Genomic DNA, 16,078 nt, shown 5'->3' with positions numbered 1-16,078 from the left:
TATATCTGTAAGAGTCATTGAAATATTTGATTCCAACAGTTCCAGCAGGTGTCAAACCTTTTTAAAAACAATATATTTTTGTGTTTCATAAAATGTATTCATAAATGATATCGCAGCAGTTACATTTTAAGTGTCTTCCCTGTGCACCTCAATTCTGATTAACCTAATTACACACACGCACACACACACACACACACACACACACACAGAGAGAGAGAGAGAGAGAGAGAGAGATGTTATAGAAGCTATACATTAATTTCCATTTCTATCTGATGAACTATTATATTTCATAGTGTTTGTAAACATGTCTACAGATAATTAATATAATGGACAGACAGATCAATGGTTAATTTATTAAGCAGAACTACAATTCCTACTCAGATATTATTAATTTTCCTTAATGACTTCTGCAGCTCTCGGTTGGCCATCTGTATCCTCCAATCATTGGACTGGGTCTGAAACAAAACAGCAATTGTCTCAAAATCTTTACTAAAGGATTCTAACTAATGTTTTCAATTATGCTATATGAACTAGCAATCTCTGTGTACAATATTATATACAGACCTTGAAATTTATGCGGTCCAGTTGCTTATTCTGGTACTCTATTTCACTCCCCATGTCAATGGCCATTTCTCGCAGGTTTCCCAGAACATAACCCACATTTGTCAAGTTCTGTTCCATTTCATCCTCTCTCTCGTCATTGGTTATTCTAGTGAAATAAATTAATTTTACTGTTATGTTAATTCAATTTAAATTAAGTGCGATAATATTAATTGTAATTTTCTTTATGAATTAATTTTCGTATCTAATACGAAATGATGATCAGGATACTAATATATATATATATATATATATATATATATATATATATATATATATATATATATATATATATATATATATATATATATATTGTTCAAAACGAGAAACGCATAATAGGTATTATACTCAGAATAATATAAGATAGTTTTGTTATACAATTTTTTTAGATGGATATAACTGTTCGAGTAAAACACATTATTTTTCAACGCTACTGTTAACTTGTCAGCCATTCTAAAAAACTCACGGACAAAAAGGACTGATTTTGCAAAATGCTAAAAGTTTGTTCGTTTCTTTTTCACTTTTCTTGTTTTGTTTTCTGCCTTCAGGTACAAACGGGCTATCAAAAGCTAGGATTCTCGATATTTTGATTCTGGTTTTTGATTTTGATTCTGGTTTTATCTAAAAATCGACGCTATTCAAAAATGCTGCATCTGAATGTTGCATATCGCAAAAAAGTAAATTGGGCGACTGGAAGCTGGTGTACCACAACCTACAATTGCAAGAGGTTTTAATGTTGCACAAAGCATCATATCTAACCTAAAAAAAAACAAAACCCAACAGCGTGGTACCAGAAATGATCGCCAAAAATATGGTAGTCCACGCGTGACCTCAGCAGCACAGGATCGCTTCAGTGGTTTGCATAATTTTCAACAAGTGACGTCCTTTACAACATTGTCTATCCCTCATTTGCACAGAATATCAAACAAGACCATTTACAATTGACTACGAAATGCTGGAATTATCACCAGGTGACTTTTTCATGACATTGTTCTGACCCCACAACACCGCAAATTTCGACTTCAAAGGCCTCAGACCAACAGAGTATGGCCACAACAACACTGCTGAACAGTTTGGTTTAGCAATTAGTCCAGAATGTTTATTGCAAGGCCTGATGTAAGAGTCGGAGTGCAAAGGCTTTGTAATTAACGTTTTACAAAAAACACTGCCTCTGTGAGGTTGATAGAAAAGGTGATGGTAGTGTAATGATGTGGAAAACAGTGTTAGATACAAGTAGGACTGATTTGGTTCATTATCAAAGGACTTTGAAGGAAAACGGTACTCTGACGATGTCCTACCTGCACATGCTTTTCCAATATTGCAGCCTCCTGGAGCTGTATTTTAATTTGACAATACAAAGCCACATACGGCTTGTTTGACAAGCACATTCTTGCAAAGCCACAGCATCCTTTTCTGCCTTGGCCATCTAAATCGCCAGATTTAAACCCCATTAAGCATGTATTGGACAAAATGGATAGGCATAATCCGCCAAAAACACTCGCATCCCCAGACTCTGCAACAGCTGACCAAAGCTCTACATTTAGGGTGGGATAGCATTCCCATACAGTTTTTAAGATGCCATATTTGGCTATCATTGGTGTCTGACATTGATCTTTAATGACCTTGAACTGTCTATGATTCTTATATTCTTTAGTAATTATGACATTTAGACTGTGGACATACTGTTTACACATTTCTTTATTATCAACACATTATTTTACTAAATAATCTTTATGTTCAATATGTGTCACTAAAATTTTACTATGCGTTTCTAATTTTGAAGAGTATATATATAATATATTAATTTAATGCGTATTAGTTTAATTCGAATCAATAAATTCCACATTCATTAACTCCCTTCGAACGCTAAGCAAAATCTGATTTGAATTAAATTGTGATGCATGCGTAATAGCAAAGTTAGGTCACATGTCGGTGATCAAGATTGCATGGCGATTATTTCGTCAATAAAGCTATATAGTTGACGCTTTGATAGTCAACAGTTTGTAGTGACAGCAGCAGCTGGCTTTGGCAGTCACTTCATGTGACTGTTGCATCTCATACATGTACATGTAATGTAACACCGTCATTCCACAACACAATGCAAAGTCTACTAGTATAAAGAAGGCCAAATGCACTCTCAGTCTCAGTTGCTGTTGATAAAAAGTCCAGTTGGCAAAATCACAAGATTTTCTATACCAGGCTCTGGGGACTTAAAACTCAGACGAGATTACTTTTTATCTCAGTCCTTTTGTAAAAGTGAGAATGATATCGAAAGTGAGCTTGTCTATAGATTTATCATGGTCCTGGAGCCTGGAAAAATGGCCTGTTAAATATCTGAAATATACCTTGTGATTTTATTCTGCGATCGTGCTAATAATAGGCCCGTTAGTCTGAGATCCTTGTAATAATGGGCCCGTTAGTCTGAGATCCTTGTAATAATGGGCCCGTTAGTCTGAGATCCTTGTAATGATAGGCCCGTTATCTGAGATCCTTGTAATAATGGGCCCGTTAGTCTGAGATCCTTGTAATAATGGGCCCGTTAGTCTGAGATCCTTGTAATAATGGGCCCGTTAGTCTGAGATCCTTGTAATAATGGGTCCGTTAGATTCAGAGATTACGGTATATCTTTAGATAATAGTACCTGATCATAATGAGTCCCTTTAATCCCGAAGATACCTGGTAATAATTGGAATGTTTGATTACGAGATTCTATTGTAAGATACCTAATAATATGTGACCCTTAGATCCCGATATTTTTATTCTGAGATACCTAGTAATAATTGGACCCTTAGAATTTGTGTTTCTGCCTGCAGCTACTCGTCTTCTATCGGAACTCAATTTGCCATCCTCGGAAAGCCTCCAGGTATTTTCATAATCTCCACCTCTCCTAAACATCTGTGGCCTACAGAATTAATAGTTTTAAGATTAAGTAAAACTTTCTTCTTTTAACCTTTTTTTCTAGATAATTGAACGATTTACCTTTTCCAGGGTAGCACACACAGTCCACAGCACTTTTGTAGTCCCTCTAGGTTTTTCTCTGCGTCCTCCATGTCTTCATTAATCTGATTCATGTCATCCTCGATTCGATCAAGCTGTTCTTGATATTATATATATATATATATATATATATATATATATATATATATATATATATATATATATATATATATATATATATATATATATATAAACATAAACGGTGACATTATAAAAAGCTAGTGACAAACAATTTGATGAAACAAGGATATCAAAAGTCTCGTTTATAGTCATCATTTCACAAGTTCTATGGTCAATGACCTTATCAGCAAAGTTAATCTATCATAAAGTAAAATGCTGACTGAGACAGGGGATGCTTACTCCTCCAGTTCACCTGATCCCACCTCTGATATTTTTAGGGGTCCGTACATATACTCGTAGTATTCCACTATCACCTGCATTTAGTATTTATTTCCCAACTGATTCAGTACGTACGCAAGAACATGTTCTAGATACGATAAATTCTAAAACCGAGACAAGCTACTGACAAATAAGTTGAAGTCACGGAATTTAAACTTGCTTGTTTAAAGTCAGCATTTCCTCAATTATATGGTCGTTATAATGATCTTGATTTGTTCGTATTTTGATGTTTTTTTACCAATTTTTAAGCCATTATTTTTATTCTAACTTTGACCACATATATTTTTATACTAACTTTGCCCACAGATTACTCCGTTTTTCTGGTCAATACAAAGAGCTCACGGTGGGTGTGAATAGTTGACAGGGGATGCGTACTCTTCCTAGGCACCTAATCCCACCTCTGGTGTTTCCAGGGGTCCCATTTTGCCCTGTTCACAATTCGTATTGTTTAAAGATTAATGAAATTGCTTACTGTTCATTATTTTCATTTTTTTTTCATTATCAACAGTATGGTTCATGTAGCATTTGCTATTTCAATGATGCATGAAATGTCTATGGATCTTTAAATAAAACATGAACCAACACTTCATAAACTTTGACTTGCACTCAATTATCCGACGATTACACGGGTATGTTGGTTGACAACACTGCGATCGACTATAGCCCATAATGACCATATGTAGGTAACACGGCTCCGACCAGTAGATGAAATATTTTGGTGCCGAAGATGTATGAAATATCAATTTTAATTTAATTTATCCTTTTTTCCTTATGGTTATATATTTTGTATTATTTAGCATTTTTATAACCTTGAATAAGAAGAAATAGACATTTGTAGTATTTGTAGTATTTTCCTAACAGGTCATTTAGCTATTTATATGGAACACCACCTTTGCCTTAGGAGATAGTCTTTTTGGTAATGTAGTGTTTTTACAAATATATGGAGTCATTGTGATGAAGAAACCACAGCATATAATGCAAAAGCTCCTCGTCATAATGAAATAAGTACAGCATATAATGCAAAAGTACCATCGTTTTATTAAAAAAAAAAACCAAATCACAGAGGGCACCTGTGGCGTTCCATGTGTGTGCCTTATGGAGATTGGTGCCTAATACTGTGGTTGGACCATTTAGTTAGACATACTCACCTCCATGTTCATCAATCAGGACCAGAGAACGGATACCTGCCTCCTTAGCCTAAGAAACAAATAGAAATTAAAAATCCTCACAAAATAGATGATTTATATTAAATTAAAATGCTAAAGGAATATAATTTAAAAAAAAAAACAAGGAAGAGAAACACTTTCTTTTAATTTATGTGTTCCGTTGAATCTGGGTTATGGATAAGATATACCTCACACCAAATATGATCTGATAATGGGGTTGAGAATCAATTTCTAAAAGAATATACACTTGGGACTGTGTTTAGGATGCTCTTTTCATTCTAAGTTCCATTACTATCCGAATCGTGCAATCTATCGTGAAATGTGAATCAAACTCTGTCGTCATTCTTTCAACCTAGAGTATGATTCCTTTGAGAGTTTACAAATAACCTCACCGACTTCCTCAAAAACAATTTTCATTGTTAAGATTGAGTACTTTTCTCTGAAAGTCCTTAAATCAAAGAGTATCAAGTTACAAAATTTCTTGGACCAAACTTCAATTTTCCCGAGGTCAGTTAGCCATTGAAGGACTTAATGTACTGTTATTGCAGGAGAGGATAAGCGTGTCTGAAAATAAATTCGGTTACGTCAAAAACTTGATATTGGAGAAAAAAGTAGTTAAATTGCATAGGTTAGATGAATAGTTTATTTTATAAATATGTCAATAATTGCACAATAATTTTTTTTCGCACAATATCAAAAAGCATGAGGGCGGACAAGCGATGATGATCCCCCACTTTGAGACAATATATTTCTAAATTTGTCAAAGTTCCAAGAAAAGTAATATTTTTTAGAAAAACATGTTGTCAGTATTCACTATTCGATCTATAAAATATTTGATTCTTTTATTTTTATTTAATTACTTAGGATTGGAACTCTCTCCAAAAAAAAGGGTATAGCGAAAAGTAAACACCTCAACCACGGCGCTATGCTATCATTATTTAGTTAGTGTCAGAGTGGCTTAAATAGAGTTTGTTCTAACATATATTTTTTTCATACAGAATGGGTCCATTTTCCATTCTGTTAAAAAAAATTAAATTTTATATTCACTTCCCCGTCATTTAAAAGTTTATGTAGGTTGGGGATTTGACACATTCATATTCAAAAATATTTTTTGGCTATATTTGGACCCATTTTCCACTAAATATGCTTAAATGCCAACTTAATAATCAGTAATTAGTAATTCGATAGAATAAAGAAATCAAATGTGTTAAAGATATGACATTACTGACAACACACTTTTTGAAAATTATACTTTGAAAACAAGGAGATTTACTAAACTTTGTTTGCGGGGGGAGGGGGGGATAATGAAAAATATATTTTCCCAGAACGGGGGATTGTCCTCGCCTTGTCTTCCCTCAATCTTTACCCCATGCACGAGATCTGTCATTCTTCTAGTGCTCTCGAGGGACTGAAAAGTATTACATCATTAATGTCACATTATATGTAATTTATGTCTTCAAACTTCTTCACATACTGATTATATTTCTAAATATTTTAAATCTTTTGAAATATGTTAAATATTTACCAGTTCCGTAATATGCTCCCCTTTGGTCCGCATCTCTTGTTCATACTGAGTCGCTGTTGTTGTTGCTTCAGCATTTCTAGTCCTTGTTTCATCCTTAATATCTTGAAAATGAAGGCAAATGTCTATTATCCCACCCCGCAGATGAAGTTGGGGAGGGGGGGGGGGTCTTATAGGAATCACCTTGCCTCTCTGTCCGTGCAATCTTGTCCGGGCTGTTAACTTTGTAATGGAGAATCAATGGAAGCACATACTTGTAACAGGGAATCAGAGGCTGTGTCATGACCTTCATCAAAGGTTGTTCCTGCCAGTTCAAGGTCACTGGCAGAAAATGTATGAAATTCTTGTCTGGACTACAACTTTGTAATGGAGAATCATACTTGAAACAGAGATTGTTTATGGCTATAGGGTGTGTCATGACCTGACTCAATGTCATTCTGCAAGTTCAAGGTCACTGTTCTAAAAAAGTGTAAAAGGACGTATTCACTATTTGAAAAGAATTGACCTATGGGAGAGAACAATTTCCCGGAAAAAGCCACTTTTAAAAGTCAATTTCATTAGTTGTTAACTGTTATATGTCTGAATTATTCAAATTTGTATTTTGAACCTAAAATTTATTATTTACAACTTAAAAATTAACCTTCATAGTTGGCCAAAACAGCGTTACGACCATTAAAGCACATATATTTGCATGAATTTTGGCCGGCCTAGAAGTCCTTCAGGGTAGACCTGCCCTAAGTTAAATTAAGATATTTTGATAGGTTGTGATGAAAGGAATAAGAAGATGGGTGAACAAGGCGCGCAGAATGCCTATAGCTTCAGATATGTATAAAAATCATAATCAATTTGTATATTTAGAGTACAGTTCTCATTCTTGAAATTAATGAAATTATGATAAACAAAACTTTCCTGAGGAAAATTTTCTCTGCAAAAATTATTCTGTTATAAAAAAAAAATCATGTGGTATTCGTGGGGTTCGAACCCCTAGCAATAAAAATCCTGAGTATCAATTTCCTCTGAGACACGCTTTGTTACACCGCGAAATGTAATAACAACGCAAAATGTAATAAACTGGGATTATTACATTTTGCTTTGGGATTAACGCAAAAAGTAACAATGAACTTTTTGGTTGTTACATTTTGCGTTACTTAATTTTTGCGTTGAGGACAAATGTAATAAAACAAAATATAATTATTTTTTTGTATTGTGTTCAACGCGAAACATCACAAAATTGATTTAAACGTATAACAATGGGAAAAGTTGCTTTACTAAATAAACAGACAGACCTATGACTATGAGACAAACGTTATGGCTTTTACGGACATTACTAAATCTAATTGTATATTTTTTTTTACTCTGTTTCTAACATTTTTATTGAATACTTATCAAACATTAACTTAACTTTGAATGACATGTCTATTTATAAATCAGTTTGTATTATATATCCATCACTGACATTCTTAATTACCAAAGATTGACCATAGGTCCATGAAAAGCTCTTGATATGCATAAACGACGTGCATGTGTACATTGGGTAGCAAATTAGAAGTATGTGTGTGTGTGTGTGTGTGTGGCGAGGAGAAGCGGGGGTAGGGGTCACTTCGTATGTTGATCATTGTATTTTTATATGCATGCAGAAATCCAGAAACTATCCATTTTATTATTAGAGAGAAAAAAAGAAAGAATTTTATTTTTGCAGGTCTGCAATGCACAAGGTTTGTAGAACATATGAAATCTTAATTGTCAAGAAACCCGCTTCCCCTCTATATTTACACCTGCCAGTAAAAATAAATAGATTTCTTTTCTAATTTTCATGCACGTGCCTATCAAAAAGCAAAGCAAACTGATACACTTGATCAACAAAATAACCCCCTCCCATCCCCCCAAACACACGTTCGCACGCACGTTTCTAATTTGCAACACCAATGATTTGAATAAGAGCAGTCTTATCAACTTATTTTAAATGGCTAATGAAATCAATATATAATGAAATCAGTTCTAATGTAAGAATTAGTATATGTTTATTTTTCATTTTGTTTTATTTTCTTTCCGTTTATTTTCTTCATCCACTACTCAACTGAAAAGTATTCTCAACCTCACTGACTTAAAAGTGTGTTATTACATTTTGTGTTGTTGCATTTTGCTTAATCTCGACGCAGAATGTAACAACGCAAAATGTAATAATCCAAAAATTGTTTTATTACATTTTGCGTAATTACATTTTGCGTTGATCTCGACGCAAAATGTTATAACGCAAAATGTTATAATTCTTAAAAGTCTGTTTTTACATTTTGCGTTATTACATTCTCCGTTGATATTGACGCAAAATGTAATAACGCAAATGCAATAATCCGTGTTTATTACATTTTGCATTGTTATAAGTATTTCTCGAAAAGATGCGAATGTTGTGTCATAAAAGTGTATTTTTAAGGTATAGTGGGTCTTTGCTCCATGTTTTTGTTGACCAAAAAATGTATATTTTTCGCAAACTTTGACGATAAACTTTGAAATAATATGGAGCGAAGACCCACTCATATCGAAAAATTGTCTTATAGTAAAAGAAAACGATCCTTTTTACCTTCTCTAGTGTGTGTATGCTTTTTCATAGGCAAATAATTTCAATCTTAGCGAGATTTTTGCAAATTGTGGAGATTTTACATCAAGTATACTTTGATTTTAAATGAAATATCAAAGAACATTTTGTTATAATTAAGATTTAATTTTTCACCTTCACGTTTGTTGCACTATAGGCATTGCGCTCGCCTTGTTTGCCCATCTTCTTAAGATATGAATTTTTTAGGGGTACCCTACCCTTGAGTCGAAATTCGCCAAAAAATAAAAAAAAAACCAAAAACTACAGGAAATAAGGAAATCCGTGTTTTTAAAAACCTAGTTAGACTTTCTAGTTTTAAAGCCAGAATTTAAAGTTCAAATGAAGTGCCACATCTTCTTTCAAAGGGGATATAATTAAGAATTAATGAAATTTGATGGTATCTTTAAAATTCTTCTGAAAGAGTAGATTCAAGTGTGTTTTTTTCCAAATCATGGCGCCTGGGGGTAGAGTGGGGCCAGTACAGGAGATCTAAGTTTACATGGGAATATAGATAGAAAAAAAATCTTTAAAATAATTATCCTAATAATTTGAAATAATGCGGGAAAAATTAAAAATTCTTATGACTGTATTATTTTAAAACATATCTACAAACCTTTAGTCTTCATAAGTCCAGGGATCACTTATTTCGATAAAATAATCTACTTAAGCTGTGCACTGGGCTCTTTCCACGACTTCAATCAATTACTCTTAAACAGACCCTGTTCCTTATATGAAAAAAAAAATTGCTTGTTAAGAATTGAGATGCTAAATCTGTATCGCTTAATGGTCATGACGTCCCCATTAAATAACAAATAGCAGCGGAAGAAGTACCATCAATAATGAACGAGTAGGTCTGTATAAAAACAATCAGCATATAATTATGTTGTAAATTCTTAATTATACCCCGCGCAACAAGTTGCGTGAGGTATAATGTTTTTGACCCGTCCGTCAGTCAGTCACTCAGTGTGTCAGTCATGCAGTCCGTCAGTCCTTTTTTTTTTGTCAGCGCAACTCCTCATAAACCGCTGCACAGAATTTCGTCAGACTTTACAGATATTTAGCACAAAATGTGTACTGGTGCATATTACCATGAAATTCCGATTCCTTTATTCTTTCTGGGAATTTCGGCACTTTTCAACTTAGATTTTTGGCCATATCTTGAATATAGAGATGAACAGTTTGTCAACGCAACTCCTCTTATACCGCTGCACAGAATTTGGTCAAACTTTGCAGATATTTAGTACACAGTGTGTAGATGTGCAAATTACCAGGAAATTCCGATTCCTTTATTCTTTCTGGGAATTTCGGCACTTTTCAACTTAGATTTTTGGCCCTATCTTGAATATAGAGATGAACAGTTTGTCAGCGCAACTCCTCTTAAACCGCTGCACAGAATTTGGTCAAACTTTGCAGATATTCAGCACACAATGTGTAGATGTGCATATCACCAGGAAATTCCGATTTCATTATTTTTGCTTAATATTGAAGAAACTTTCCAGCTAGGTAATAAGGAAATCCACTGGAATCAGCTTTTGTAATGACATTTTATGTGAAATATTTTATGACCTTAAAAGACCCCTATTGATTTTGAGATCAAAATATTAATGATTTAACACACACACATACACAAAATCTTGGATAGTTCTCACCCCACCCCCCTCCCCCTCAAATTGGTGCTTTGCCTTAAATAATTTCATAAATACAGTATATAAACAAATTCATATTACTACATCATAATTTTGTTTCCATCAATTATTTAAATGTGTAAATTGTCATGTGTGTTGGACATGGACTTACTCATAAACAAATCGAAATCACTGAGGAATTTAAAAAACAGTTTGTCAGCATGCATAACTCCTGCACTGAATTTCCTGAAACTTTGTAGGTATTTCAGACATAATGAATAGATTTGTATATTACCAAGAAATTTTTATTTCATTATTTATCTAGAAACTTCAGCCCAATTAAATTTGTAGCATACAAAGATTTGAATGTCCTTATATGCAAGAAGTTTTGATGTGATGATTTTTTGCAAGTAATGTCCCTTTTTGAATTATACTGTGTATTTAAAATGCACTGTGCCATTCTTTACGTGTTGCATTGTCGAGTTTTGGGGGAGGGTGGGGTATGTGAGCTTGCTCACTTTTTCTTTCAGTTTTTAGATGAAGAGGTGAATACAAAATTTACAACAAGATACAATGACGAAGTATCAGCATATAATGACAAATTTTTCAGCATATAATGAAGAATGAGCATATAATGTTAAAATGTCAGGATAAAATGTCAAAGTATCAGCATACAATGAAGAAGTACAACTCATGTCAAAGTATCTTCACGTAGGAAGAAGTATCAAGATTACAAGATTTTATTAGTCCAATTTGGGCCCCGGAGTATCAGCATATAAAATCAAAATGTCATCATATTATGAAGTATCAGCATGTAACGACAAAGTATCGCACATTATAAAGAAATATCACCACAACAAAAAATGTTTATCCACATACATGTATGCAAAGCGTTTGAAGCGTTTCATATTTACCAAAAAGTTCATGGAGAACATGTACATAGCAAATGTGGGGTTACCATTTTAACAAAGAAGTAACAATTCACATTTTTACATCAGAGATTTTCATTAAATATTTTTTTTTCAGATCTTTGTAAATTTTCGCTGAATATTTTTCAGAACTTTCGAACACCTACAGCTGATAGTACATACGAAGGTTAAATATCTATAACAATCACATTGTTGCTGTGGAAATGGAACCAGAAAAAGAGAAAATTGAAGTCTAGCGGCTACAAATGAATTATGAATCTTTGAAAATTATTTTTATGCCCCCGTATCGAAGATTCGGGGGTATATAGTTTTTGCCCTGTCCGTCCGTCTGTCTGTCTGTTTGTCCGCAAAAACTTTAACTCTGTCCATAACTTTTGATTGGTTGGAGCTATGGCTTTCATATTTCACATGTGTATTCCTTATGACAAGACCTTTCTTTGGGCATCACCGTATTTGACCTTTTGACCTTGAACTTGGAGTTTGACCCAGTTTTGCAAAATTTTACTATACAGTTAAAGTATATCATTGTGGGAGTTAGCAAGATTCCAGTTCCCCAAGACCAGGACTATTTCCCGAGGCGAAGCCGAGAGAAATAGTCCTGGTCGAGGGGAACTGGAATCTTGCTAACTCCCACAATGATATACTTTTAACTGTTTTATTATACCGATACAAACGCAAAATTTAGAGGATTCAGATAGCGTGATTTCAAAGCAGGGATTAGCTCACTGAACTAACACACGGGGATAAGTCCATTCACATATCATACCAATATAAAAGTAAAATCAAGAGGATTTCGGATAACCGGGAATTAGCTTTCGAAGCAGGGATTAGCTCACTTGACTAACGCACAGAGATTAGTCCATCCATAACGATTTCTAGGGAATTAGTCACATCTAGTGATCTAATTTTATATAGGGCAAATACCAGTAGAGGTATAATAACAAACATTAACCTTGGCTATAACTTTTGAACGGTTGAAGCCAGGGCTTTTATACTTCACAAGTGTAATCCTTGTGACAAGACCTTTCTTTGGATACCAACATCTTTAATTTTGCTATAAGTTGCCATACGGGGGCATCAGTGTTTCACAAACACATCTTGTTTTTTGTGTGTGTGAGGGTGTGTGTGTGTGTGTGTGTGTGTTGTTTTTATAAATGATATGATGTCTAATAAAATATAGTAGAAAACTTAAAAATGGTACAAATATTTAGAGCTGCATACAATGAAAAAAATTCATTTTTCCAGGAATATTATTACATTTGTTTACTTGGATTCGGTCTCTTTTAGAATACTTTTCATTACCTTTTTAGTGGTACTTTATAAATCAGTAACTAGCTGTCAATTCCACCTAGTAATTTTTCTATCTAAATGCAAGAGGGAATTACAAGATACTTACAAAAGCTGGAATTTTCTTCATTGTTACTATTTTTACTGTTCCGTAACTATAGAATACAAGTTGGATTCTAAATGCATTCATTCAATTAATTTTTAGATAAATTTTAAATAAAAATCAAAGATGAAATAATATTTAGTTTCTTATTTTAAAAAAACGTGATTCTTCTGAATCACCGAAATATTATCTCTATGGTAACCTTAAAAATAATCTTTTTCAAAAATCCGTTTCACTTTTATGCTTTACAATTTAATTTATGTCTAATCATATGAAGTAATTATATTCTGATAATACAAAATCATGACTTAAAGACCTGTTATCATAACAAAGGCGTTTGTACTCAGGGCATGCAGAAGAGGATTCCTTCACATGGATGGCGTAATGAAACATGAAGATAAAGTCCAATGAAACAATACAAATTTGGAGCAGAGCTAACAAACACAGCCCTCAAAATTTAGAAGTGGGATCTGGTGCCATGGAAGAGTAAGCATCCCTGTCGACCGGTCACACTCACCGTGTGTTCCTTGTCATGATCGAAAAAAAAAAAAGAAACCGGAAAAATCCATAGACAGTTCAGTGTATACATAATGACCTAACAATTGAGTATGAAAAACGTCAGTCAGATTTTTGACTCAATGATAGGTTGTATGTGCTAACAAGGTCCTTGTATCCGCCATAAAACTTGCAAAATGATGACTTCAAACCAGACTGTTGATATCCTTGTTTCATCAACTTGTTTGTCAATACATGTAGCTTGCCTCGTTTTAGAAATTGTTCATATGTAGAGCATGCTCTTGCGTATCGAATCAACTGAGAGACATAAACCCCATATGCATGCAGGTGATAAGGGTATATTGCTACATAAGTAAGGGAAGTTGACGACTGAAAAGTTGAAGTCATCACGTTTATCATAAAACTTTGTTGTTGGGTTGTTATGTCGAGTTGAAGGACACAGCAAGTGTTTTCTTCTTCTCTGTAGAAGTTTATTTAAAAAATTCTTTGGTTATTCATAGACACCAATAACATAACCATATGTTCAATATGCACTATTTTTGTATGTCGGACTGTAACAATACTAACAAAACTTTTTGGGTTCTTTATCCCATCTCCTTATCATCCTTTGATCTCGTTCCTCACTAGCTAATCCGTCAAGATTCCGGAAATTGTATTATCGAGAAAGGTTCTACTTTTCTCGAGGTAGATGACGTCAGAATATTGACTTATTTTTCTTAAAACGACAGATACATTGGGGGCGGAATTTTCACTTTATTTTTGTGCTTATATATATATTTCAACGTAGCTTACGAAGGGTAAGAACAGTACGATCCTTATCTATTCCAAGTGATAACTGAATTATCTTTAATTGCGAGTAGTCGTTCTTGGGCCCATTGGCATTATCGAACATGTGATTTGTTTACATATGCTTTTCTTGAAAGTAAGTGCAAGTTTATGTCAATGGAAACAGGTTTTCAGTAAAATATCTTTCATTGTAATATTGTGGTAACGTACAGGTATGCTGTATAGATACTTTCATATTGAAAGATTTAATCAGTTAATGTATGTAATAGTTACACTATTTCATAAGAAATGAATGCTTGTACATCTCCCTTTCCTGTTATACCAATATTTTTGCTTTTTATGAATTCAAAGAATCTATTATTATATTAACTGATCATAATTTACTCATGAAACATACTGAATTAAAATTAGCAATCTTGTCAGGGTAAGCATGGTAAGGGGGTTATGAGTGTTGTGGAAGATTAAGAAACTATATCAATTCTCCACGAAATATAATGTTTTTGACAATCATATTCAGTACGAACTGTAGATTCATAGTGCACCTGCTTGGTTGCTTGGAATGACAGATTGATTTGAATTCTTTACCTTTTGGTTTGAGCAGTGGTGATGCCAGGATTTTAGGAGTTATAATGTTATACTTTCTATGATCCTGTACAGATTCTGTATAGATATAAGTGCAATAGGGTTAACAAGTGTGTGAATATCAGTCAGTATATTAGGGTCTCTATAGCTCGGTGATTAGAGCGCTGTCATGGCATACCATAGGCCCTTGGATCAATCCTGGTTGACGCTTGATTTTTTGTCACATGTGATATTTAATGCCCAGCGTACAAAACCCACTATTCCCTAGGATTATAGAATTCAAAGAACTCATAGAATTGGAGAACATATGTGTACACGGTCAATATAAAGCAATAATCATCCTCGTATTCCTCTATAAACCAACACTAACAAATTGTTACTATACCAACACCACCCACACCAGAATAAACCAACACTAAGGAATGGTTACCACACCAACATCACCTACACAAGAATAAACCAACACTATGGATTGGTTACCACACCAACACCAACCAAAACAGAAAAAACCAACACTAAGAACTGGTTACCACACCAACACCACCCACACCAGAATAAACCAACACTAAAGATTAGTTATCACACCAACACCACCCACACCAGAATGAACAAACATTGGTTACCAAACCAGCACCATGCACCTACAGCAGAATAAACTGTCACTAAGACCAACACTACCTATACCAGAATATACCAACACTAAGACCAACACTACCTATACCAGAATATACCAACACTAAGACCAACACTACCTATACCAGAATATACCAACACTAAGACCAACACCAGAATATTGGTGTTCTTACAGCAGGATTTTGTAGAGAATAATGTCTTCAGTTCCAGTTTCATGATGTTTCATTTTTTTAGTTACTCACTACCTTAACTGGTAGATGCAGCAGGAGCGATGCATTGTGGATTTTGTAGGGAGTAATTTACAGGTGTATGGGTACTATTGTGTATTTGCTGAAATTCT

The 16,078-nt window shown here is 34.0% G+C and overlaps 3 protein-coding genes across 5 annotated transcripts in view; 2 read left to right on the top strand and 1 right to left on the bottom strand.

Annotated features, from left to right (window-relative positions):
* LOC133181882 (tubulin polymerization-promoting protein family member 3-like) overlaps positions 1–16,078 on the top strand; it is a 35,401-nt gene that overhangs the window by 17,099 nt on the left and 2,224 nt on the right. The window lies entirely within an intron of this gene.
* LOC133184002 (synaptosomal-associated protein 25-like) lies at positions 378–6,779 on the bottom strand. Its single transcript, XM_061318876.1, has 7 exons — positions 6,688–6,779; positions 6,529–6,580; positions 5,145–5,193; positions 3,580–3,697; positions 3,371–3,502; positions 565–709; positions 378–455 (listed from the first exon to the last, which is right to left on the bottom strand). Exons 1-7 carry the CDS (start codon positions 6,777–6,779, stop codon positions 378–380), a joined length of 666 nt encoding a protein of 221 aa, XP_061174860.1.
* The window catches only part of LOC133181881 (synaptosomal-associated protein 25-like), a 50,678-nt gene continuing 49,029 nt past the window's right edge, over positions 14,430–16,078 (top strand). For 2 of the 3 annotated variants that reach the window (XM_061316526.1, XM_061316528.1), the window contains exon 1: positions 14,430–14,534. The gene's annotated coding sequence lies outside the window, so the exon portion shown is untranslated. The remainder of the gene's footprint in view (positions 14,535–16,078) is intronic. The other variant, XM_061316525.1, reaches the window with a different exon arrangement.

The sequence above is a fragment of the Saccostrea echinata genome, unplaced genomic scaffold (genome assembly GCF_033153115.1).
Source record: "Saccostrea echinata isolate AGI-Se365-2 ecotype Australia unplaced genomic scaffold, CSIRO_AGI_Sech_v1 ptg000009l, whole genome shotgun sequence".
NCBI lineage: Eukaryota > Metazoa > Mollusca > Bivalvia > Ostreida > Ostreidae > Saccostrea > Saccostrea echinata.
This window is presented reverse-complemented; position numbering and strand designations above follow the sequence as displayed.